Source organism: Diadema setosum, chromosome 15 (genome assembly GCF_964275005.1).
Source record: "Diadema setosum chromosome 15, eeDiaSeto1, whole genome shotgun sequence".
Lineage (NCBI taxonomy): Eukaryota > Metazoa > Echinodermata > Echinoidea > Diadematoida > Diadematidae > Diadema > Diadema setosum.
The window spans coordinates 36,316,500-36,342,187 of record NC_092699.1 but is presented as its reverse complement, the minus strand read 5'-3'; the positions used below and the strand labels follow the sequence as shown (position 1 = coordinate 36,342,187).

General features: G+C 39.7%; 1 protein-coding gene across 1 annotated transcript in view; it reads left to right on the top strand.

Moving 5' to 3' along the window:
* The window catches only part of LOC140238723 (uncharacterized), an 85,035-nt gene that overhangs the window by 45,065 nt on the left and 14,282 nt on the right, over positions 1–25,688 (top strand). The window contains exons 7-13 of the mRNA XM_072318620.1: positions 9,101–9,220; positions 13,111–13,224; positions 13,389–13,395; positions 14,789–15,006; positions 16,046–16,138; positions 19,646–19,904; positions 25,154–25,206. Of these exons, the coding sequence (XP_072174721.1) occupies positions 9,101–9,220; positions 13,111–13,224; positions 13,389–13,395; positions 14,789–15,006; positions 16,046–16,138; positions 19,646–19,904; positions 25,154–25,206 (864 nt within the window). The remainder of the gene's footprint in view (positions 1–9,100; positions 9,221–13,110; positions 13,225–13,388; positions 13,396–14,788; positions 15,007–16,045; positions 16,139–19,645; positions 19,905–25,153; positions 25,207–25,688) is intronic.

The window sequence follows — 25,688 nt, the reverse complement described above, 5'->3', positions numbered from 1 at the left end:
TATATTACACATTTTAGTCATTCGTGATATAAGAGGAATAGTCTGAGTCAACCAAATGCCTTTGGAAATGGACCACATGGTGCAAATGCTTACATTGTAAATTTTAGAAGCTCAGAACTTGGTCTGAAATCCTTTTTCAGGTCCTTGCTAAAAAGTTTCCAAATGTGTGCACAAGAAAAGCAAGGGGTGCAAATAATCATGAAGAAAATGATTTACATTTGTATGTGATTAAATATACGGGAACACTTTGAGAGCATTCTTGTAAGAATCGTTTGAATCACTGAACTTGGACTGAATAAGAGATTGCGCCCAAAGATTCATTTCATTGCAGGGTAACAGGCGAGTGTCTTAACCTGTTTTAGACTTACAGTGTGCATAGTCTCAAGTATACATGGGCAGGTGTCTATGAGAAATTATGGCAAAATCATCCTCAACAGGCACTGTGATTGGTCTCCTTCCTTGAAGCTGACTCAATCCAGGGCTGTGTGTCTGAGATGTATACTGCCCTCTGTTGGGCAACTTTACCATCCGGCATAATTATGACTCAATGCACACTTAACACTCTGTGCTCCGAACAATTGAAGAGTCCTCGATAATGGAGTGGCCTCCGTTCATCAGCCAGCTACAGAGAGAAACTAGGCCTGTGTGACAATCGCAGCTGAGTGGTTGTTGTGGTTACCGCACACAATGAATGCGAATTTGCTCTCTACTCCAGTTACACTGTACACATCACTTTGGAGTATGGCGAATGGGAACCTAAGTGCATAGTACAACGCATAGCACTGCATAGTACCATTAGCTGCACCAGTATACAGTGGGCATCATACAACATGACAGTAAAAAAAAATATATGAGATAAACCTAGCTCATTGTAATCTGTAATAGATAAATAGTAATAATACTAATATTATTCAATAATGATGATAATAGAAAATGTTTCACTCATAAATTATGATTACTATTATGGCTAATATTATTAAATGCTAACTATTATTATTATTATTATTATTAGTAGTAGTAGTAGTAGTAGTAGTAGTAGTAGTAGTAGTAGTAGTAGTATTATCACTATTATTATTATTAATCATTTCAATTTGTTTCTTAAAAATGCTTTGCATTTTAATCATATTGTTCTCAGTAGTATGGACACTGAATAACAGCACGAAAACTAATGTCACTGTGAGCTGTGTTACACACTGTTATTGATAGCATACCAAGGTACTGTATTCTTAATACATTGATTAGGTCTTTGCTCTATTCAAATACAATTTAAGCACTTTAATTGCGATGACATTTTTACGTACAGTATTGCTTGCACATGTATCAAAGCGGACAGTGTACCATGTAGTGTCATCTGCTATTTGTATCAGTTGTACAGTTCCAGTTGAGCGGTTGCCCAATTGTTCAGGAGCACAACATGGTTTGCGAATTCAATGGAAGAACACGTCCCTCTTTCAAAAGTCAGTACCCCTCGCAGACTCTACTTTGTTGTCTGCTTACTTTTTTTTTTCATATTTTCAAATACAGAGTGACGTTTAAATGCATCTGAACTACGAATTGTGGTTAGCATCAGTGCTTGAATGCCAGTGGTTGCTGGAAATTTCAGTTTCAGGTTAACGTTTCCCAGGAAAACATAAATGATATTCAAGGACCTTGATGGTGGTGGAATATAAGGATACAAAGCCAAGGAAAATGGAAAAAGAAGACGAGGTAAATACTACTGTTTTGGAGGTAGAATACAATGTGTAAACTTGTATTGATTGCTAAGATTTAACAATCCTTTTTTGTGATGCTTTCTCATTTTAGTCCTACATATTGATTGCGATCTTTGTGACTGGCTTTTAGAGAACACATGGGTTTGTCCATGTGTACCATGCCTGTTTTCTATAATAATACATCAACCCTTTGAAAAAGAAAAGATGAAATCAATAAAGTCAATCATATTCATTTCAAGGTATATCTTTGTACTCACTTCAACCTCAACACACACCCTTTGGTTTCAAATCATTTATGAATGTTTTGAACTGCAGAAAGATATTTGTGAAGATGAGTACAGCAAACCATGTATGGCACACAGGCAAGATTCAAACAGTGTTATAGTGTAAAAGTTGCAGACCAACATGTTGGCAAATTGAACCTATTTGATCAGAATTTCATTCAAATTAGGCCCTGATACATTTGCATTTCATACTCGGTCATCAAAATTAACTCTTTTATGCTGTAAACCTCTCTTATAATCAGAGTCCCCTTTGACCATGTAGTTTACATACTGTGCATCATTTGTTTACTGATATTAATAACATTCGGAGAACTAAAAAATTTTGTTTTATAGCAGGTTTGTTCCTTATTAAATTGCATTTTATCATAGAGCAGACACGCATATTATTGTATGATGTGAATAAAGTGGAAAGGATCCACGATCAATACTATAAGATTTGCAGACTGATAAAAATGAAGAATTGGAAAAAATCAATATTGATTCAGGCTCAAAATAGAGCGGAAGAGTATAAAAGATGGTACGCTGCTGCTAATTTGCTTTAATCAGCAACCTGTGATAACCTAGTACATTCTGTATCTGATAAAATTTTTCCATGGATGTGCTCAATTTCTTTTCTTCTTTTTTTTTGCCATCAATAAATAAGTTAGTGTGATACAGAATTAGTATGGATTTTCTTTTCTACTAATCCCTCGATCTCTAGCTGTTATTTGACAGGTTGGAGTTCATATGCATGAGATGTATAGAAAAACAAAGGCTGTGACCACAGGCATCAGAGACTCTGGCCTACAATGTAGCTTTTTGTTTCACATGTACCAAGAGTGCTTAATTTGAAACACAAATTGTTATGACACATCACTTGAATCGTGTTTCAAACTTAGCATTCTTGGCATGTGACTGCAAACTGGAATCATGGAGGGTGATTTGAATCGTAATTCTAATCTTGTTACAAATGACGGTCCAAAGTAGTTTTCTGATCACGTTTTGCCAGAATTAAGCAGCAAAGGGATGACCATGTGAATGTAATTGACCTTCAATTGCATTTTTAGGGTGGAGCTTACAGTGACCTTCCAACTACTTCCGCAGAAAGACTACACTCCTCAGACGCTTCCAGTGCAGTCAAAGAGCTGGCTACTTATTCCTCAAGAATGATTGATGGCTACCCAGAAAGAAAGAAGCCAAAACTCCCCTCCTCCTCTGAAATTCAAAACCACAGAATCCACAAAGCCGTCCTTGGTCGTATGAATAAATGATGATTCGAATCGTAATTGCACTCGTGTTAAACTTTGTAATTCAGCATTTAAATTATGCACTCTCGGTGCGTGTGAAAGCAAGGCAACTCTCCTACATCTTGTACTGTGAGGCCATTTTCTCAAAATCTCCAGCTCTCTCACTAGAGACTACTCTTTCCTGCTCTAGCTGTAAACAGTATTCAACTGAACAAGGTGTGCGATGATACTGAACTCCACAAACACAAATTTAACCACTTGCGACATTGTCAGGTAGTCTTGATTCGCGAAAATTAGACATGCTAAATGCACGGATGGCATATACATACGTATTTACTTCTTTTTTTCTCTCTCTCTCTTTCATAGGCTTGTAATGTACAATGTACATTGTACCAGTACACTACATAGGATACTTTACATTGTACTTCATGGGCACAGTGATTAAAGTGGTATCTGATGGGGAAATTAATTTTAGTACCTAGGTGTCTGGGGTGGTCTAGATGTACAATGTGATGATTGAACGTCTATTGTATTTAGCAAAGACAGTACTTGTTAAACCACACTAATGGGGTGTATTGTATGTAGGACAAGCCCACTTTATCATTAGTTTCAAGCCATTAAACGTGATGTTGTCATACCTGTACCTCCCTCATTATCCTGGCAGCTTGAATGTACAGGTACTGTAGTGTATAAATTTTTGATCAATAGTTGGGTGTAGTGATGGCAGATCGATATGCCAGTATAAAGCCTGTATTGGCATCTACAGTGTATATTAAAGCAAGGGTCATTTTGCTGAGGAAATTCATCTAATTGGAATGTAAGCACTGAAAAAGTTCATTTTTGCACAATTGGCAGCTGCAAACAGATTGTACATTTGTTAGCGGGATAGCACAATCGCTTCTGCAGTAAGATCAGATAAAATTTGTAGATCCTTAGCAAGCAACAGTCTCAGCACAAGGTAAATTTTGGACTGATTGAATTATGAAAAAGTGAACCTTTATACAGCAAGGGGCCTCAAAAAAGAAATGGAATTCCAAGGGAGGCAGCCTACCACTTAAGATGAATCAATCAAGGTTCCCCTCTCCAGATGTAGTCCTTTATCACAAAGCTAGGGACAGATATTCAAGTTGAGTATCTGAACTCGGTTTTTCGTTTTTCGTTTTCTTTTTTGCCTTCAACAACAAGATTTGAAACAGGTTGTCTAATCATCTATCCCCAAACCAGGAAGACATACTGTTATGGTTAAATTGTTCCACTCTGATCCAAGGTTAAAGTGGTATGCTCAGAGGCTTTGTCTCTATAGCAACCAACTTTCATCCTATCCCAGCCACCCTGGAAGAGGCTCCATTGTCATCCATTGTTGGGTGATAGCCGTCAAACTGCTAGCATGGGGATTAAATTAAGCTACTTTTAAAAGGGATAAGGATTACATCCAGGCAGGGCAAAGAACCTTCTTTCAAGGGACTTGCTTGTGCAGTAGGAGTGAGCATGGGCTTTGCTTTTTATGCTTCCCCCCAATGTAATTCTCAGAGAAATAAAGAGAAGTTGGACTCTCTTCCCCTTTTATTGAGGGAGAGGAGTCCTACCAGGTCTTGTGCCAGTCTGGTCTGTTTATTTAGCAGCTTTGTAGCACTCACTGTGTTTGAGGGCACAACAAAAGCAATCTCATGGAATGCTTAATTGGAGTTTGGACTCTGAAAGTGCATAGAGTGCATTTCACATTGAGTTCTTTTACAAGAGAGGGGTAGATGTGTATAGACCGAAGTCCGTGCTATGCCCTGCCCTCTGTTATTGTAGGAGACATGCTTTCTACCTTGCAGTCCCTCTACCGTACCTTGCAGTCCCTCCAGTCAAAATCTTTTGAGAGAAATGTCAAGAGCTGATTGCACTGACAGGGCTTGCTTTGCAGTTCTTCACTGCTGAACTATTGTGGATTGTGGACCAACATGTGTGTTTCATTAGTCTACCTCTCTGGGAAATGATACTTGGATTTATTCTGTATCAGGAATTCATATCTTGAGAGACAAACCACGTAAGTAAGCACTTTCACAGTGCAACGTGTTCACCTTTACGCAGTAGTTTGATGTACTGTTTAGATTGGGAACCAGTGAAAGTTGACGAATCACTCCAAAAATATGTATCGTGATACTCCCCTCAACAAACTTTAGTCTCCGGAGTTTTATTGATTGGCATACTTCCTAATGAGCAAGAAACTGACATTGTGATGACCTAGGCTGCATCAGATTCTTTCACCTCAAAGTCACAAAAGTTGTGATTTGGTACATCAAATGTTGATTGACCAAGTTTGATACAGTTGATAGTTCAGAAGAGCTGTGAATATGAAGTAATGATGGCAGTGTTCTTGTTAATAGCCGGTAACCGGTTATTTTTACTGGCTGTGGCTTCATTAAAAAAAAAAAAAAACAATTGAAAAAAAAAGAACAAGAAAAAATATATAAAAATAACAAAAATAAAGAAAAAATAGTTTCAATTTGAAACTGAAACTGCACACGCGCGCAGTGCACACTGACATGAAAGTTATTGTCCACACTAAAATGCATTGAATGTCAGAAGCAACTCGCGAAAAATTTCATGACGTAAAAAAGGCCGACGACTCCAATTTGCGGAAACTTTGTGCCGCGAAAATATTGTGTTTTACAGTATGACTATGTTGTGTGGCTTGCTGCACATGTACAACATTCATATGAGTAGTGAAGTGGTCTGTGTTAAAGCATAATAACCAGCCGGTTTATGATGCATAAGAACAGAAGGTGTGGTATCTTAAGTCTTTGTTGCAAGCGAGGGCCATTGAAGCTCCTGGAGCATAATCAGTCAAGGATTGCACACATCCATGTATCTAGCTGCTCTCCTTTAGATGATTTCAAGCTTTAATATGGATCATGTTTGTAGTGCATATGGGTCCCAGACAGGAGCAGCATATTCCAGGATTGGTTGCACATTGTGTGAAGTAAGCCAGCATTTTAAGCTTTCCAGATATCATTCGAGATTTCTCCTGAGGAAGGCAAAGGCCTTTGATTAGTCTTTGAGCTTGTTTCTTCAAGATGTCCCAGCTCTGAGGAGACAGTCGTGCTCAAGTACTTGGCAAAGCTTCAGTGATTTTTAAACCTTATTGTGCTGTGTTCATTGATTGGCAAGCATTTAACTGGAGTGCTTCCTTTGCCAAATGATGCAGTTTCTGGAAACTTAGTGCCAATGCGAAAAGGGATTACTTAATCCCTTTAATCCCTTAATCCTTTTTGTGTCACCATGACCTTTCCGTGGTAGACTGAGGCACATTGCTACACCTGACTGGACTTGCATGCTAACTTTTACACATATGTATACATGTAGAGCAAGTATGGATGGTTATTGAAGATTGCTGAAGCTTGGCATTTCAAGCCATGGATGGATTATCTGGGCAAGTGAAGAGTTAAATGATTCAACTGCCTCCTTGATATACCAAACTCACTTGAGGAAATTCTATCAGTTTTTTGATCGATTGCAAAATTATATGCAGTGCACCTGCACACTAAAACAAAAATGTTCCATAGGCCACCAAGCTGATGAGAAATTATGAGATTTTGGTCACAGTGTCCCTTGAAAAAGAGCAGAAATGTTCCAAATTTGGTGTCTCGGAAGTAGCAGTCCACTGTAGGGATTTTAATAGTGTGACTCACACAGGGAACATCTGCATTGTACACTGACCAAAATTCAAACCATTAGATCAACATTTTAAGAGGTGCTGCTTTGGCAGTTTTAATGACAAGTTTGGTGTCAGAAGCGAGAGGAGATTGTAAAGCGCAAGTATATCTATCGGTACAGGAGAATACATTTGACCTTTGAAGATATCTCCTTGCCATCTACGGTATCAGTACTGGGTTGTAGGTATTTTGTCAATTTCTCTCCAATCTTCCCTCACCCATCCCTGACAGAGAAAGGGGGAGGGGGACTGGGTTGGGAGAGAAACAAGGTAACGGGTCAGGAGTACATGTCTGGAGGAACTTTATATTACAGTGCGGTTATACAGATGTGCCAAATGTTTCATAGTTCACTGTGACTTGTCTCTTTCCTTCTTTAGTTTGGTACCCAGAATTTGCACATTGTTTGTCCTCTCTGGGTCATTTCAGCCCCTGAGGTCATTTTAGATCATTTGACCTGGGGTATTGATTATAGTAGTGTGCACTTTCACTCCACAACTCTGTGATATCATCAGCCAAACTCTCACTGACCGAATCTAGCCAACCCAGTGGAGTAGGAGAACATTCATTGAGAATCAAGAATCAATGACCGGGAAACTTTTTATTAAGTGAAGACAGACTCCAGAACATTGGTTTGTTTTCCCAGTACTTGTCAATCACCTGTTTACCTAATGCCACCCTAAATGACGCAATTCTTCTGCTTGATTGGACATGTGAAACAAAAATCGAGGAACCGGAGCAGTGAAAGAGGGAGGCGTTGCAATTGTGTTTCGTTTTCTCGGGAGACAGAATCGGGAGGCCGTGACGTTTTTCGGCGTGCTCCTCTTGCTCATTGTTGTCGCTGTGGGCAATCATCGTGGCGTTGTTTGTTTTCGGTGCGCTCCAGTGAGCGGGCGGAATCAATATCCGCCGCCCATAGGTCGGCTCTCTCTCTCTCTCCCGAGAGGAATTCTGGTGATTTGTTCTCCTCCGTCGCATGTCATGAGGATGTGATGCGGCACTGATGCCTCTTCATCATTTGTGAGGAAGTATACAAACGGAAGATGTAGGTACAACTATGCTTGTGGTGTACTGGAAACTGTTCTTGAGGAGAACATTAGCATTTTGTGTTTGGGGACGTACTGAATTCCTTCACCCTCTCCTAGTCCCCTGAGCTGAGATCAAGCTACCACGCTGGAGGGGATATTACTTTGACTGATTGCATGGATGAGAGGATGTTTCTCCATGTTGGTTTTAGCATGATGCATCTCATTATGTAGGGTATGGAGTTTACAATGCATTTGCAACATTTGAGTAGTAAAAGCTTGTGTGTTACTGTACACGCTTACTTGCTGCTTCTCTACAAATGATAGGGCTGGCAGTATTAAGTTGAATATAATGTCATTCAAATACTTCATGTGGTTCATACTGATTAATTTCTGTTTTGTTATTTGTTTTGATTTTTTCTGATAACTCCATAAAGGCTAGGAAATTAGCTTTTCAGTGGTAATCATGTGCACTAGACAATGTACATTGCACAAAATTAGCATAACTCACTGCTATCAAAATGAAACAATCAGGAATATTAAATGGGTTAGTCAAATACCGGTTAGTGATTGGCTAAACACAGTCACGTGATAGAGGAACATTGGTTATGTTTGCCCATGGGAGAACATTTTTGTAATGTTCTCCCATGGGAAAACATTTTCACGTAACAAATGACAGAAGGACCCGCACACAGTGAATTTGGCTCTGCGTGAGCGAACGAGTGCGTTGTGCTGGTGGTTGACATAAGAATTTGACTATTAAACCCATATAATATAACAGATGATAACTTTTGTTGTCGGGAACATGTACCAAACGTTCCACCCTCAGGGTTTGAAATGCTATTTTGGGAGGCTATAAGTCCCTTGACTTCGTCTCAGGACTTATAACGAGCTCCCTCAAAAACATTTCAAACCCTTCGGGTGGAACATTCGGTATGTTCCCTCCCCCGCCAGTCATCATCTACAGTGTATTCCAGCAAATGGTGCAAGTTTTATCCTTGTACACTGTTTTTTATCCTTGCATGCAAATCAGTCATTCTTTGCCTGGGACTTGAATATGTGTACATTTGTATCAGCCATTATAATCACCAAAAAATTTGTGAAAAAAAAAAACTTGTGTGAAATCATCACTAAAGGCTGGTATGTCCACTACAGGTCCGAGAGCTGACCGAAAGCTTAGAGGCGGAGAGAAAGCGACGGTCATCATACGAGGGCACTATCATCAAATTGAAACACCTTCTGGATGCAAACAGAAAGACTATTTCATCTCTTGAGGTAAGTTACAAATTTAAAGGAAACTCAAACCCAAATCTGTTATGAAAGGAAACCCAAACCCAAAGAGCAATGTGGATTGAGTGAAGAAGCAACATTAGTAGAACACATTAGGGAAAGTTTGAGGGAAATCGGACAATTGATGCAAAATATATATGAATTTTTAAAGTTTTCATGTCGGAACCGCTGGATTAGGAGACTACTTGAGGTTATGATGTGTGGACAACAATATAAAGAAAATATAAAGGGAATTCCACAAAAATTAATTTTTCATGAAAATTACACATTTCATCAACTTGATACTGACATACAGCAAGGGTAGCAATTATTCCCCTGCTTTCTGAAAGCGGTTTAATAGTCAAGTGCTCTTTCATTATGCTAGAAAAGTGAATTTTTGGGGCAATCAATACAAAATGCTTTTACTTGAAGGGACATTTTGAGGAGAAAGAAAATATGAATAGTCATGAATATAGTAAATATCATGTTCCAGGTTCAGTATTTGCCTTGAAGTTTGATATTCCTGCAACAGAATTTTGTTTTTCATCTACTCATGATACCCATGTTACCAATGATATCATGAAGATCTTTACCAAGGAACAAGAATGAGAAATTTCAAGAGGGAGGGTGTAGGGTTGTTTGGCGTGGGGCGAAAGTTATTTGTAGTTTGTCCTTAGCTGTCACGGCGCCTGCCCCGTACTGAAAGGATGGGATCAATAGGCCTTTACACTAGATGCTTGTACGACTCCGAAGCCCACTTCAACCCACCCTTTAGTAGGGAGGATTCATACTATTGTCACTCCTTGCTGGCCGCGGCGGCCTTGATTGATCTTAATCCCCTTCCAGGGACGCGGAGAAGGAGGAGTGGTCTGGAGTTTTAGTTGAGAAATGTCAGCTACAGTTTTTACTATCAATAGCTGGATGGTGTAGCGAAGTTTGAAAAGAAAAAAGAATTGCTGTCTAGTCTGATCTGATTTGACAATACTGAATAATTAGGGGACTTTCCTCTCATCATGCCATGAGAAGCCACAATAATAATTTGCAAAGGAGAAAAAAAATAGAGGAAGAATAATTGATTTTGTTATAACATGTGCCTGTTTACAGAGACAATGTAGGCACATGGAATACTTGTAAAGTGTTTTTTTCAGCCTCCAATGTACCAAGCAAATGTCCAGAAGGAGAACAATACCAAACCATTAGAGTTTTCCCCACATCATTCCATGAGAAGCCACAATGCTAAATTTGCAAAGAAAGAAAGTGGAAGAATAATTGATTTTGTTTGATAAAAACATGTGCCTGTTCATAGAGACAACACAGAGTAGGCACATGAAATACTATAAAGTGTTTCTTTTAGCCTCCAATGTACCAAACAAATGTCCAAAAGGAGAACAATACCAAACCATTAGAGGTTTCCCTACATCATTCCATGAGAAACCACAATGCTAAATTTGCAAAGATATAAAGAAGAAGAATAATTGATTTTGTTTTAGAAAAAACATGTGACAACACAGTATCCGCACATGAAAGAATAAAATGTTTCTTTTAGTGTCCAGTGTTTGAAACAAAAGTATAAACAAGAACAATATTGAACCATCAGAAGACTTTTCCCCTCATCATTCCGCGAGAAGCCACAATCATGTTAAATTTGCAAAGGGAAAAAAGAGAAAGACTGGTTGATTTTGTGTAAACTTGTGCCTCCTGTTTGAAGAGACAACACAGTATCGGCAGATGGAATAATAACAGGAAAAATAGTGAACCATTAGAAGATTTCTTTGGTATCATTCCTTGAGAAGCCACACTAATTTTGCAAAAAAAAAAAAACAGAAGCAGTAAAGAAAAATTGATTTGTTGAAACATGTGAGCACTGGCTAGTAAAGACAACACGGAGTATAGGCACATGACATAACTGAGCGTTTCTTTGAGTGTCCAGTGTATAAGAGAGTCTAACCAAGAGTCTACAGATGGGAACAATTATTATAAATGAAAGCTCCTAATTGGCAAAATAAAGTCAAAAGATTGTGCAGACTGAAAAGTCACTGCAGCATGTAGGAAATAGACCAGTTTTCTGACTTTCAAATTTTGTGTCACACGCAGTTGCTCATGGCAACCAGAGTATCAAGTCAAGCATCCAAACTGGACTTTAGGTATTGAATCATATTCTATAGGAAATGACCAATGAAATTCATTGTTGAGAGCAAACCATACATCGTCAACTTAAATTACAGACTACTGTAAAACAATTGTTCGCGTGCATGTGAATTTCGTGAGAGCCAAGATTCGCGAAATTAGAATGTAAACGCGAAAGTTCTTGTCTGTACACTGTAGTACGCATTGACTGTTTAGAGGCAACTCGCAAAAATTTCATGCCGCGTAAAAGCATGAGTGTGTAGACATACTTTTAATACAGGACAGATACGAGTAATATACGCTTTAGGTCTACTGCAGTGGTTATGAATTTCTTCTTCCTTTTTTTTTTTTTTTTTTTTGTCGCCATGCTCTATTGGAATGTATTTGAGGTTTTCCTTCATCAGTATCAAATCTCAACATTTGCAGGCCGCATTATGCACAGACACTATCAGTGACATAAACATAATCACACCTGTTGTGGTAATTTAAGTAGCTGGCGGTATTTGAAACCGCCAGCATCTCACACCCCTTTGGGATATCAAGAAGTGAAAGTCACTGCCCCATTGTTCTCAGACAATGCCCCCTCTTGGCAGGCCAGGGGGGCTTGTAAAATGAAGCCTTGCGTCACGCACCTCTGGCCTTCTTAATAAGTCCAAATTATGAGCGACTGTAGTCAGAACATATTGATACACACAGACACACATGGTTAACATACCCACACACAGACACATATAGTACATAATTATACACACCAACACACATACATTGTAAGTATACACACACACACACACACACACACACACACACATACACACAAGGAGAAATTTTCTGAGTGTTTCTTTAATACTCCATTAAATTCCATAGCTAGTGCAGCGTATCCATTGGTTGAAAATAACCATCCTATTGTGCGTAAAGCCAGTGTTTATGTCCAGTCAATCCAAATTCACAATACAATTCTGTCCAAAAATAGCCGGGCAGTGCTATTCCTCTCAGTTCAGCAAAAGGTGATATATTGTCTGTGAGAGGAATACTGTACCTTCGTTCAAACAAGTGATCCCTGCGTGAGTGTGAGGGAGAATCTATACTAATCCTCATCAGCTGAGCTCGATCGTGAGTTCTCTGTGCAAATATAAAACCTGATTGAGTGAGCTACAATGTAGGTGTGAGAAAAGTCATCACCCATTGTGTCTTTCATTCGTGGCTGCTGATGCGTTCGCCACAGTCCTGTCTGTGTGAATGCTACACTTTCCGTGCTTTGTTTTACAGGGGACACCTGTACACTTATTCCTCACTGTCTGACTGGGCATCACATTTGTAAGCTGTACTGTGCGTTATTATCAATGTATGTCTTTGAGTCTTCTTATGTGCATTGTACATGATGACGTATCTCTTCGCATACAGTGATTATTATGTTATTTTGTTGATTTGTTTTGATTACAGGTATATCCTTTCTGTTGGTATACACTCTGCAGTGTATGTCTATCATTGAAAGAAGCTACTGAATGTTAGACTCTGCTCCCATATTCAAATATCAGGTAGATTTTTTCTATTGTTTAAATCTATCAGGAATGGAGCTTGCTTAAGATTGAATCTCAATTTTCCTATTGATAATATATCAATATCAAATAGCAATTGCTGTTAATGAAAATCTTCCTAAACATTTAAATGCATATTGACTGTTTAGAGATTTCTTGGCATTGCTGCAAGTTTTATGCATATAACTGCAGGTGTTATACTCTTTTTTTTTTTGTGTTTTGTTGTAAAATCAGGGGGATAAGTTGTCGTTGGCCGAACAGAAGAAGTCACTAGAGAGGAAAGTTGACACTCTCCAGAAAGATGTGGAGTCTTTTCAGAGGAAGGAAGGGACTACAGTAAAACCACAGGTGAGCTGGTTGGGGTGAAGATGCCAAAGTGATTGTTAACCCTTACAGACTCCTAGCCAAATGCAATATCTCATGTTGTACAATGGATATATTGGGAACTGTCCCCTGTGAGTTAATCTACAGGCCTTGTATGCTGCAATATGCCTGCCAATTAATCAGCACAGCCTGCCAGTGTACTCGTGTCCTGAAATGAAGCTTCTTTGTTTGAGACTTCCGGTGATTTCTAGTTTTCCTTGTTATGTGTTTGTTTATGTTTATGTTTTTGTTTTTTGTATGCTTTTTTTTTGGGGGGGGGGGGGAAGGGGAAGGGGGTTGCCATTTATTCTTGTCATTTCGCGATAACACTGCTGTGGGATTATGCACCAGCCCAGTAATTGTAAAGGAGGAAGTTTATCGTAATTTGTGTGAGAAATTTGTTGTGCTCGACCTAGATGAAGATGAATACAGTATTCATCGCATAATCGGGACAGGTTGGGAGTAGCAAACACGGCCCCTTTAAGCGGGGTGCCCGATTTCGCGATGAGCACTCACCATACACTAACGGCATACAACATGTACATTATGTAAGTGCACACACACACACACATGCATACTGACGTACTGTACATGTACATGAATACACAACCACGCTACCCCTCGGCGCGACCCTCTAGCTGTCCCTGCGCTGCATTCTCGCAATGTGATGTAGAGTAATCGCAACCGGGTTCTTCTGTCGCCTCTCTTCGAACACAAAATATGTGGATTAAAAGCTAGCACTTTCTTAAACATTCGTAGAATTCTTGGACACGTAGGGCGTTCTGTATAAATACATATCCACAACCATGGGAAATGATTACCCAGAACTGATGTGGGAACGTCAATGAAAAGTCATTCAATCATTCAATCATCACGGCTTGATTGTTTACTTGCCGCGATCACTGCACTGTACATGTGTTGTAGCGATCGGGCTCGCCATATATACACACGTACAGAAAAGCGAAGGCAGGCAGCGAGTTGAAATGTACGTGTACTGGATGGACGGAGGTCAAAACACACCAGTCCGAAGCTTGCTTTGTAAGTTTGATGTAAACGACAACTGATAGGGAATCTTTGAAATATTGTTGTGGTATTTTGGTAGATTTTTTGTGTAAAATATCAACAAAATCAAAGATCGCTTGAAGAAAAATTGTCCCGTTTATCAGAGGTCCCCGCCCGATTATCCAGTGAAAATAACGTGCATTGGAAATGTTTCTGGGAAGCGTATGTCATTTAAGCGAGGTTCCCGATTATCAGATGCCCGATTATGCGATGAATACTGTATTATGTGTTTTTAATTTTGCGGAATCAAAATATAAGATAGTGCTACATAATTATACAAGCAAAAAAAAAAAAAAAAAAACTTTGTATGCTTTTGATTCATTTGATTGTTTTTTTCATTGACAACAAACATCATGCTTACCTGCAAATGTGAGGTGTTGTTGAAGGTCAGGATTTTATGAAATCTACCCCAAACAGGAGCCAGTTTCCCAAAGCGGAGGAGGAGGAAGCGGAGGAGGTATCGGAGGAGGCGGAGGTATCGGAGGAGGCGGAGGAGACCTGACCACCATCAGACTACAGAGGGAGCTAAAACAGCTCCAGCAGCACAACGAGACGTGCGTCAGCCGTCTGGAGGAGGCCATGATCTCCCTGGAGCAGGAGAAGCTCAAGTGCCGTGAGCTGGAGCGCAAGCTCTCCACCACCGAGGAGAAGTGGGAGCTGGTCGTCAAGCGCTACCGTGACAATGAGAGGCAGCTGAACAGCAAGGTGCAGTACAAGTAGTAGTGTTCACACTCCTGCAATGAACAGAAAATGTTGATGTATATGTTTGGTTTTGTGTTTGTTTGTTGTTGTTTTTTTGTTAGCACTTTCTAGTAGGATTATTGTACACACTGGGTACAACCTACCATGCAATGTGAAACTGAATATTATTCTGGAAATACAGTACTGGAGTTTACACTCACGTTCACACTCTTTTTTTTTTTTGTAAGCAAATTAATGATTTACCATTATTCCTCACCATCCGGCACTTTGGGGATGCAGGTACAATTGTACCTTTGTGTAAGTTTATAATAGTGCTAGGGTACCTGCAGGGAACATTTTATGTGGAGGCATTCACACTAGTGCAATGTTGTAATTATAACAACACAGAGACTTCACATTCACACATGGTGGATTAAAGGTACAATTTACCATTTGCAGATGAAACAAAAACCCAGCATTAGTGCTTCAAAGTAGTTTCAAAATGTGACTTAGGAATAGAAGCAACCAATGTAAAAATTTTAATCAGTATAATCAATGTTAAGTATTGTTAAATATACAAAATGTGAACAATAGTTATAATGAAATTGTTTCCAGACTAAACCGTCTATATTTATGGTTTATTGAAAAGAGTGATATCTCCTTATACTTTAGGTTTTATTGCAAAATTTTTATATGGTAGAATGATTTGTGATACAACTGGACCTACACATATGCATCAAATGCGATAACTCTTACAACTAGTAACATTTTTTAAATCCTTGCTCGTAATGGTAAACAACTTTCTAAAATCATACAGAATATTAGACAGTAAGATGAATTGCCAGTGGTAGTGTATGTTCAACCCATAATGTCAACCGTCATCATCATACAAGTAGGGGATAATCTCCAATCCATGAGAGAAATTCTGTCCAGGCCCAAACTGACCAGGGAAAGAATGGACACTGTGATTACATTCAATCCTTTAGACGGAAAACTATTTGATATTTTTGAAGATTGATTTAGAGGCAACTCCTCACAAGTCTTTTCTTACTTATTTTTGCAGCTTGATACCCTCAGTGACGAACTGAATGGCTCCAAGACTCAGCTGTCTACAAGCCAGCTGGAGGTATTGCGGCTGCAAGCAGAAAATAAAAGAGTGAGTGAGCATTTGAAATTGTTTCTTTCTTTGCATGTGGGTATGGCACAATATCATGTAGTTACAGCCTGTAGCATTAAATGTGGATGATACACAATATAAATCATTTGATGGCATTTAGAGTTGGTAGTATAAATAACCACTGTCTGTCCTATTGCAATATAAAGTGTACTGAATGCCTATTGCAGGGTGTTATCACCTACACTAACAGTAGTGTATACCTGTTGACTCTTTGTGCTATCTGGTTATTAGACAATAAGTGCAGACAAGATTCCTTGCAGTTGTAGATATTTGCTTGAAAAAAATTACACTCGCATGTCACTAAGGAAGCAACAGGCAAAAAAAAAACCCAACAAAACAAAACAAAACAATGCAATGTGCACTGATGTATATTGCCATTCATATCGCAAAAAGGGCTTGGGCTCATTCATGTATGCACAGACATTGTATGTGTATGAGACTGATTTACTCAACGACAGGTGTTCTATTAGCCCATTTGCAATATTGTTTCATCGAGGCTGAAAGCTAATAGGTTGTACACGGAATTGCATTAGCCATGGATATGAGCTTGGATGGAGCACGCCAGAACGGAGCCATTTGGTATGTCAAACAAGTTGTAGAAGTGAGATTTTGCTTCGTATTCAAGCATTCATGAATAATTGTACACACAGACTTAGTATTAAAGCTGTAATGATGCTGGTGAATATTACATGGTATCATTTCAAACAATGAGAAACAATGTTGTAAGTGCGCTATTTTGTATTTCATGCTGTATTATACATCATTGTATGTGTGTCTGAAATGCCTGTGGTACTGTATACGCCATACATTTCGTAAGCCTAATTCGTTACGAACTGGGACTTTCCAATGATTTCGGGAATGGTTCTATTTGCGACCATGGAGTACAGTGATGAATAGAGAAACGAACGAATGTGCGCCGCATTCATGTTGGGATCAGAGTTAATATTTTTGTGTGCTGTTCACTCCGTGAATAGCAGCCGACTCATGAAATTCACAAAATGTATGGCATGTACCGTATGCACGATATGTATCCTTAGTGCTGGTCTGTCAAAAGATTACTTTTAATGGAGTCTGAGTACCAGGTAATATCCCTTTCATAAACCCAATGCAAATAATATCTGTTGTATTTGGTCATAAAATCGGAGTGGGACCAGAATAATCCTCACTTTTTCGATACTGCGGTTATCCACACAATATCCCCATCATGACCAGACCCTTGTACACGATGTAGTTTGTGAACAGAATTCCACAACAGTGCAAATTATTTCCAACTTGCGGTCAAAAGGTCACCTTTTTCGCGCATGCATCATCAGAGGGGCGTGCACAGTTGCCCTGTCGATTACCCGTCTTTTTTTTTAGATCACTCATGAGAAAATGATGTGACTTATTTACAGATTTTGTGAATGCAGTTTTTATTGAATTGAGTATAGAACACTATTCTTACGTGAGTAATAGAGAGATGCATTGGTGAAAGGGGTATACATGGCGTAAGTTGTAATTGTCAGAAACATACAGTTGTATGCCAACTTACCGACCAAGTTGAAGAGCTAATCTAGATATCCTCCCTCCACAGACATCACGGGCCTCTACTACCCCTGGTCCCAATCGAGTAAGGAGAACCATCCTCTTAAAGAGAAACTCTGCTTCATCTTCAAGCTGACTTTTAGAGTAAAATGGAATAAAAAAGACTGGCAAAAATTTTATTAGAGCCTGATAAGACATCCATAAAGTTTCTGATACTTGTCACTATATTATGTTGATGGCGTCGTTCCCTCACTAGTCTACAGTTACACACAAATCTTTTTTTTTTTAATTGTTTCACATGAATTTAAAGAAGTAAAAGTCACCTCCTAAGGGTATCATAGTCCTCTAGAGGTGTATTAATTCGTCTTTTTAAAGCAAAAAGAAATTGCTAAATCCTTGACAAAATAACCATAATTGAGTTTACTTTTTAGGCAAATATAATGTATCAATCCCAAGATGATATCATAACTTCCTCTCAATTGCAAAATATGTGATTTGACCAATAACACTATGCTCTAATGCAAACAAGACTTCAAAATTCCATAACTCTCTGATTTTTGGTGCGATACCACTGATAAAGCTCTGGTAATGTTGATTTTAGACACTTTTTTGAACAACATCAAAGCTTGAGTATGGAGTGTAGTTTCCCTTTAATTCATTAGCATGCACTATGTCACATTTTGTTTTCTCTCTCATGCTGTGGCGTTGCAGTTTTGGGAGAGGGTTTAGGGACTGCAAATTGCTCTTGACATCTCTGTGGCGTTGCCTAGCAACGAGAGTGCGTACCTGCAGTTTGAGTGATGGTGGAGAATGCATCACTTGTTCTGAGGCAAGAATCTCTGGATCTATGCTGTTAGGGTGTCTATTGCATGGCAGATGAAGCACTCTCATCATCATTGGGTGATATACAGTAGGCTGTTTCATCATTGCCATTACACATTTCTCCTGGACTTTAGGAACATTTCCTACCTTCAGTTTGTAGTGGGATTTCTTTTCCCTTTATCTTTTGGTGTGTGCGATATGTACTGTATGTGTGCTTGTGTGTATACGTACATGTTTGTTTCTTTGTACAATATTTTTATGTACAGTGTGCCATGTACATGTATGTGCAGAGCATGTACATGTATGTGCAGAGCACTTTGCTTTCAATTTCTGGGGCATTCTGACGAGATTGACTTGATAGCCCCTATTCAGCTGCACTAGCTGGTCTTCAGTTGGGTCCAACTGGGTGTGAGGTGGGACCACTTCACCGGGTTATGCACCCTGATATTTGCAATGATTGAATGAAGTTGAATGAATGAGTTTAGGAGAGCATTCCACAGAATGAACTCAGTGTAGGAAAAACAACTTTCTCCAATATGATATAGAGACTTCCATAGAGTGAATGGCATGGCTGACATTCAATCTGAGTGTGTGAAAAGACACTGTCTGACAATGAGTACAACTTGGGTAGTATGTGTGCACAGTACAAGTGTGGAGTATTTTCGCACCCTTCATGCAATGTGAAACAAATGTGCAAACTATCAAAACATGCGAGTTCATTTTATTATGTTTATAACTCTATTCTCCTTCTCCACCTCCCTCCTTCTCATCTTCTTCTTCTTTCCCCACCTTCTTTTCTTCCTCCTGCTCCTCTCTCTCTCTGTCTCCTCCTCTTCTTTCTCCTCTTCCTTCTACTCCACACCTATTCCTTCTCCTCCCCCTCCTCCTTCTCTTACACACCTCCTCTTCCTCCTCCTTCCTCCTCCTCTCCTTCTCTTCTTCTTTACCATCCTCCTCCTCTTCTTCTTCTTCTTCCTCATCCTTTGCATCCTCCTCTACTTCCTCCTTTTCTACTCCTTCATATCTCCTCATCTTCCTTTTCCTTTTCTTGTCCTCCTCCTCCTCCACCTCCTCTGCTACCACCACCATCACCACCACCATCACCATCACCATTATCGCCACTGCCACTCCATTCTCCAGGTCCTGAACAGCTCCCTGACTGAGAAGGACAAGGCACGGGAGCAGCTCCATCTGGAGCAGAGCCTGCTGAACAAAGAGGTAGAGCGCCACCGCGAGACTATCGGGGAACTGGAGGGCCTGGTGGAGGGACTCAAGAAGGACCGAGACGTCCTGGCCCACGAGCTCCAGGTGATGATCAGCAAAGAGCAGAAACACAAGGAGTGGGCTGGCTCCCTGGAGCTGGCTGAGAGGGAGAACAGGGAGCTAAGAGACAAGGTGAGTCTCCTTTTATAATAACTGTGACTAACCCCTTTAAGTACCAATACAGTTCTGTTTTGTCTCATTTTCCATCTGAGAAGATGTCTGGGTAACCCATATTCAGCTGCCCTAGCTGGTTTTCCCTGGGGTCCAATTGGATGTGAGGCGAGACCACTTCACTGGGTGTGCATACACGTGTACTAGTCTTTGCGATGAATGAATGAAGCGGGATCTTTTACATATACACTGTATATATGCATAAGGTGTGACTATCTCTCACACGGAACCTCCATTTTTACATGTCCTATCCAAAATACAGTGTTTTGTCTCTTACTAGAAGTACACATGTATCACAGTATGATTACACACTACATTGCTCAGCTAGACTCGGGAATCGAATCTGGATCTTTTCCATTGGGAGGCAGACGCGCTACTGCACCTCCTGAGCCAAATCACCTTTGTAAAGATTTTTTTTTTTTAGTGTTCTGGGTCTCTTGTTTTTTTTGTTTTTCCATATGTCAACCTCTACCAGTTAGCAGTATATATCACACCAGTACTTTGTTGGGTAGGGTGATGTGGTATTGGTATGAAGTAGGCTTAGAAGAGCACACATTTTAACACACCCTTTTCTCACACACAGATAGATACTCAGATGCACACGCATAATAATGGTTTACAGATGTTTTAGCTGCTACAAGTTTAATTTGTTCAGTGCTGCAATTCATGAATGAGGTGTCTTTTTTTTTTCTTTGTTTTTCTTTTCAGTAGATCTGCAGAAGATGTACATTTGTGACCGGCGACAACGGTTTCAGGCAAAAGTCGGGAATTTTGAAAATTCATTTTTTCACTGAATCACATTGCCCATTTCCTAAGCTTTGCATTGATATAAAACACTTGTATTCTTCGGCACCATAAGTGGGCATAGAAAAAGAAATAAAATACACTTTTTAAGTTGGTAGCCTGACAAAATTGCGAGAAAACAGGCTTTGAAGATTCACCTCTTTCTCAAAGACAATGTCCGAGCGGCGATGCGAGGGGAGAATCACCCATCCGTACGATGGTGCCAATTGATGTTAAGCTCCGCCTCTAGCAACCACATCGCCTTCTGATTGGCTCACTGAGAGATTCAAATTTCCCGGGCACCTTCCTCGGAGCTCAGCGTATGGAGCCGAAAAACAATGCGTTTCGCTCGGGTTTGTTTACCAGTACGTCCTTCAAGATGGCGAATACTATTACACGTATGGTGTACATGCACATGTGTATGGTGAACGCATTGCTCAATGGCATCCAGACGCCATGACCGTGTGCATGTAACAGGAGCGGTGGCGAATCCACACATTTACAAATCGCGTTTTCATTCTACAGTAGTTGATTTGTCTTTATCATTTGCGACCCTTTTGAAGGCAGAAAATTGCTAGTGCTGGCAAGGGTCACGCTACCTGTTTGTTTTGCTTTTACAAGACATGCATATGTTGCTTTTTTCGGTGGTGCTAATTAAGTAAAAAAAAAACACAAACAAACAAACAAACACGACTCGTTAGTTTGGTGCGAACTTGACGTGTGTACTTGAATATAATTGGTCACATGTGACCGCTCCTTTCCTCTCATCTACCTTCCATTGAGTCAGTCTGCTGTCATAATTTTTACTACCTGTACAAGTAGACAAATTTGAGAATATTTAGTTTTCTTTTCACACGATTATGTTATGCTACATGATATTTGTTTCACTTCCGTTATCGAACATTGCGGTAGAATAGTTTGGATAGAAAGCCAAACGAAGAGCACGCACTACAGAGCGAGCGTCTATAAACCACTATACCAAGAACAATGGAGCATGTAATCGTGCACGCGTGGACAAAGCATTCCCCAAACGTTGCAACTGGTGTCTCCGAAATCCGGATTATGTAAATGTGTGCGACGCACCAGCCAATCGCGTGCGAGACCCTGCGCCGTAGCAACGCTGGGGATATTGGCGCGGCGTTCGAAAGAAGCTCGAAACTGACGAGTGCGATCCAACATAGGGTGCTTAAAATTCCATTTTCGATAGGAAAAACTTAGTCTTATGTAATGAAATTTAGTGTAGATGTAGAAAACATATCAAGGATTCGATTTCTGCAAAAAACCTAAATCGACAAAAATAATGGTCAAAATCTTTGTACCCCACCTAGGAGGGAATTTGCTCTTGCGACTTTTGCCTGAAACCGTTGTCGCGGGTCACATTTGGTACACAAATAAATATGTACTGTATGCCTTAACAACTTTTACACAGAATAGGGAGGCAGGTTAACCGTGGTATTGGAATTTGGGCAAAGGCTTTCTAGTTTAGGGCAAACAGGTTGTCATGGTTGCCCTGCCTGTTGAGTCAAACAGTCTTTATACACATGAAATATAGACATGAAGTGCAATCACATGTAATTTTTCCTTTTGAATAAGAAAGCAGGAGCTAGCTACACTCGTTTCTCTGTAATCACTTACCCCTGGCTATGGCACCTTAGCTTCGCGTCGTCCAGCACCTGCCCACACTATTCACAGACTGAGATATCGGGTCCACTGGGCAGTGATGACGGTGTTCAAGTTCTGATGGAAAGATGAAATGAGACAGGGGGAGAGAGAGAGAGAAAAGGAGAGAGCATATGTGTGAGCTTATATGGAGAGAGAGAGCATAAAAGAGCAAGAGAGAGCAAGAAAGAAATGGAGAGAGACAGAAAGAGAGAGAGAGGGAGAATATATGAACTCTTGCAAAAAGAAAGTGTCATTTACTCATGTTAGGATTAATAGATAATACATACTGTACCTTGTTTATAGATAATACCTTGTAAGAGACTGCTATAGAAAATTGAGCAGTTGTAGAAAACGTACAGTGTACTTCATATCAAGTCAATTGTAATGATGCAAATTAATGCCAAAATGTTTAAATGACTTTGTATTGCTTATTTTGACACAAAGGAAATCTATGGAAATTCAGAAAGATTTTAATATAAATGAAAGTGGTTATCATGATCTACTTGCCATGAATAACTGACACCAAACTATCACTGACAAGTTGATTAGAATTAACCACCTGTGGAGTTGAAGAAATTATTGCGATTGAAGTGTCGAAATGTATCTCCTGAGTGCTTCATGATGCCAGATGAGAAGTTTGTTAAATTAATTGAGAATGTGCGATGTAATGTACAATGAGAAACTCAAATGGATGGTGAAAAGCAGCATTTTTCTTTTCTGTAAGAAAGAGAAAGACAAGCGAGACACGTTTCTCAGCGTAGACAGAAATATAATATGTCCAGTGGTTGTAAAAGGTGTGAAAGACAAGAAATAGGAATGAGGTAAAGATGCGGTGTAAAGAATGGTATATGAGGAATGGAAGACTTGATTGAAGTGTGAGCGTGTGGAAGAGCATTTATAGAAATAGGAAACAAAGAAAGGATGTATTATGGCAAGAGAGCAAAGTGACACCTCCCCATAGTCGTCGAACGCAAGCATGGAGAGAGCGCAGGTGGTCCACAGCGACTATTCCTGCTTGACGCGGAAGAAAAATCTCTCGCTCGTGCATGCTATCCCCAAAAGGAGGCGTTCCATTATTTTGTGCATCAACAATCGGCAGGAAAAGGGGACAGGTGCGCCCACATGCACAAAGGTGGAGGGGGGGGGGGGTGGTGGGAGGAGGGGATGGGGAGGCAGAATCAACTTGTTCTTACCGTCGACATTTGCCGAGGGTACATCCAACGAACTGAGAGGTGGCATGCATTTGCTGTGCATTGGCTTTGAAATTGCAGTTTTATCGTCATTAGATGGCATATCAGATACTTGTAATAGCAGCCAAAGGAGTGTCATACCTGCCCACAGCTAGACGAGGCATCCGCAATGTGATCACCGCACCAGTCGAGGTAGTTGGGATATATCTCGCCTGCGTCCAGCTCCAAGGGACCATCCCTCCTTCGTGGTAGTTTTGTGCCTTGGACAAGCAATCACGGCCGGAGTTGGCGAGTGATAGTGAGAAACTGAAGTGCCGGATACCGGTGTTTCCTGAGCAGAAGATGGTTTTAAATGCTGGTGAATGCTAGTGTCAGGCATCTACGACTCCTCAGCTCCAAAGCAGGACAGGCTTCTTGGGCAGCTCGTAAATTTGATCTTTTTTCATGCTGCAGTTAATCATTAATGCATATCTGCATTGTTTATCTCTTGAATATTGGCATTTTAAAATTCTTTATGGTATTTTTTTTTTGGGGGGGGGGAACTGGGGATATGGTTCCTATGGTAACTCATCCACATACACCTGCTCCTTGTAAATCATTTACCAGTATTTCTACTCAAGAAGGGAGTGTTTAGAGACAAAGCTTACACTGTATAGTGAATATCCTCTGGATGTACATGTTCTTGTGTTGTATGCTGGGTTGTTCTGATCCTTTACACAAAAAAGTGACTGGTTGCAGTTTGGAAGACAAAATAATTGTGTATGTATACCATGTACTTTGATTCTCTTCGTGATGTATGTAATGAGTTGTATTTTATGTATTCCATTTCAAATAGCAATGGTATCTTTGCACATAATTACATATCGTCTGTTGAGAATGAGAAGGGCGTTAAGTTATCTTGAACACTATGGGTTTTGTGACAACTTAACGCCCTTATCATTCTCAACCGACGATATATACATTTATGTGTAGATACCTTGTGTGTCGAAGGATAGTTTATATGTTTTAACAAAAATCACATGTCAAAGATTTAGTCTTTCTCTCGGCAAAGTTGGTTAAACTTTGGGATGAAATATGATTCTCTATCCAAAGGAGGAGAACTGTATTTTCACACTCGAAGAGATGTTGCATTGTATGCACCACATATTTAGCAAGTCTAATTTTTCTTGAATCGTTACTTTACAATTTTTTGTGAGTGGTTAGATTTGTGATTGTGGAGTACGGTAATGAATGGAAAAATGTATGCATGCACATCACATTCATGTCGGGTTTAGAGTCAATATTTTTGCCTGTCTTTAAATTAGCAAGTAGCACCCAACTTGCAAAATACGCCAAAATAAAAATCTTGCAAATATTCAGCATTTACAGAATACATTAGTTTTGTTGTTTATAATGCATCATATTTTTACATTCAAAATTTCATGCAAGAATCTCGTATTATATTTCCATTCTGTCTAGAATGTACATTTCAAAATGTAGTGTGCTCTGTAGTTGTTCATTTCCACCAGCTTCCTCGGATGTTCACTCCACAATTATTGTGGCTGTCCTGTCAAATACTTCTTGATTCCTTTACAGACAGGATTAACCTTTGCGTCATCACGAACTACATCACCTTCACCAGCGATACAAGCAGTGAGGATATACGCAGGCTTTTTTTCCCTTTTTCTTTCATTCTCTTTTTGTCTTTGTATACCATCATTCATCATCATACATGTGTGTAGCCTCCATTCCAGTCTTGCATGACATTTTGTTGGGTTGTGTGGGTCACGCCATAGCAAGCTCTTGATTTCTCTCATACTTCCCTAGTAAACACGTACCTATGGTTGGGACCACTTTATAAAGATGTTCAATTTGCAGATATTTGAAGTTGCAATATCTGTTGGTTACTGCAGCAACAACTTTTTCAATGTGTTCAACTGATTGCCTTTTCTGTCGCTGCTGTCAAAGTAACTGTACTTATTTCAATCAACAGTTATTGCAAACATCCTCTAAAAATGGGTCCTTGATGTAAGACTATACATTAGTATCACATTTTGTTTCCGTTGAGCAACCTGTCATCAGATTTTATGCATTATTCTTCTGTTAGAGCATGCTTCCATATTTTGCATTATTTT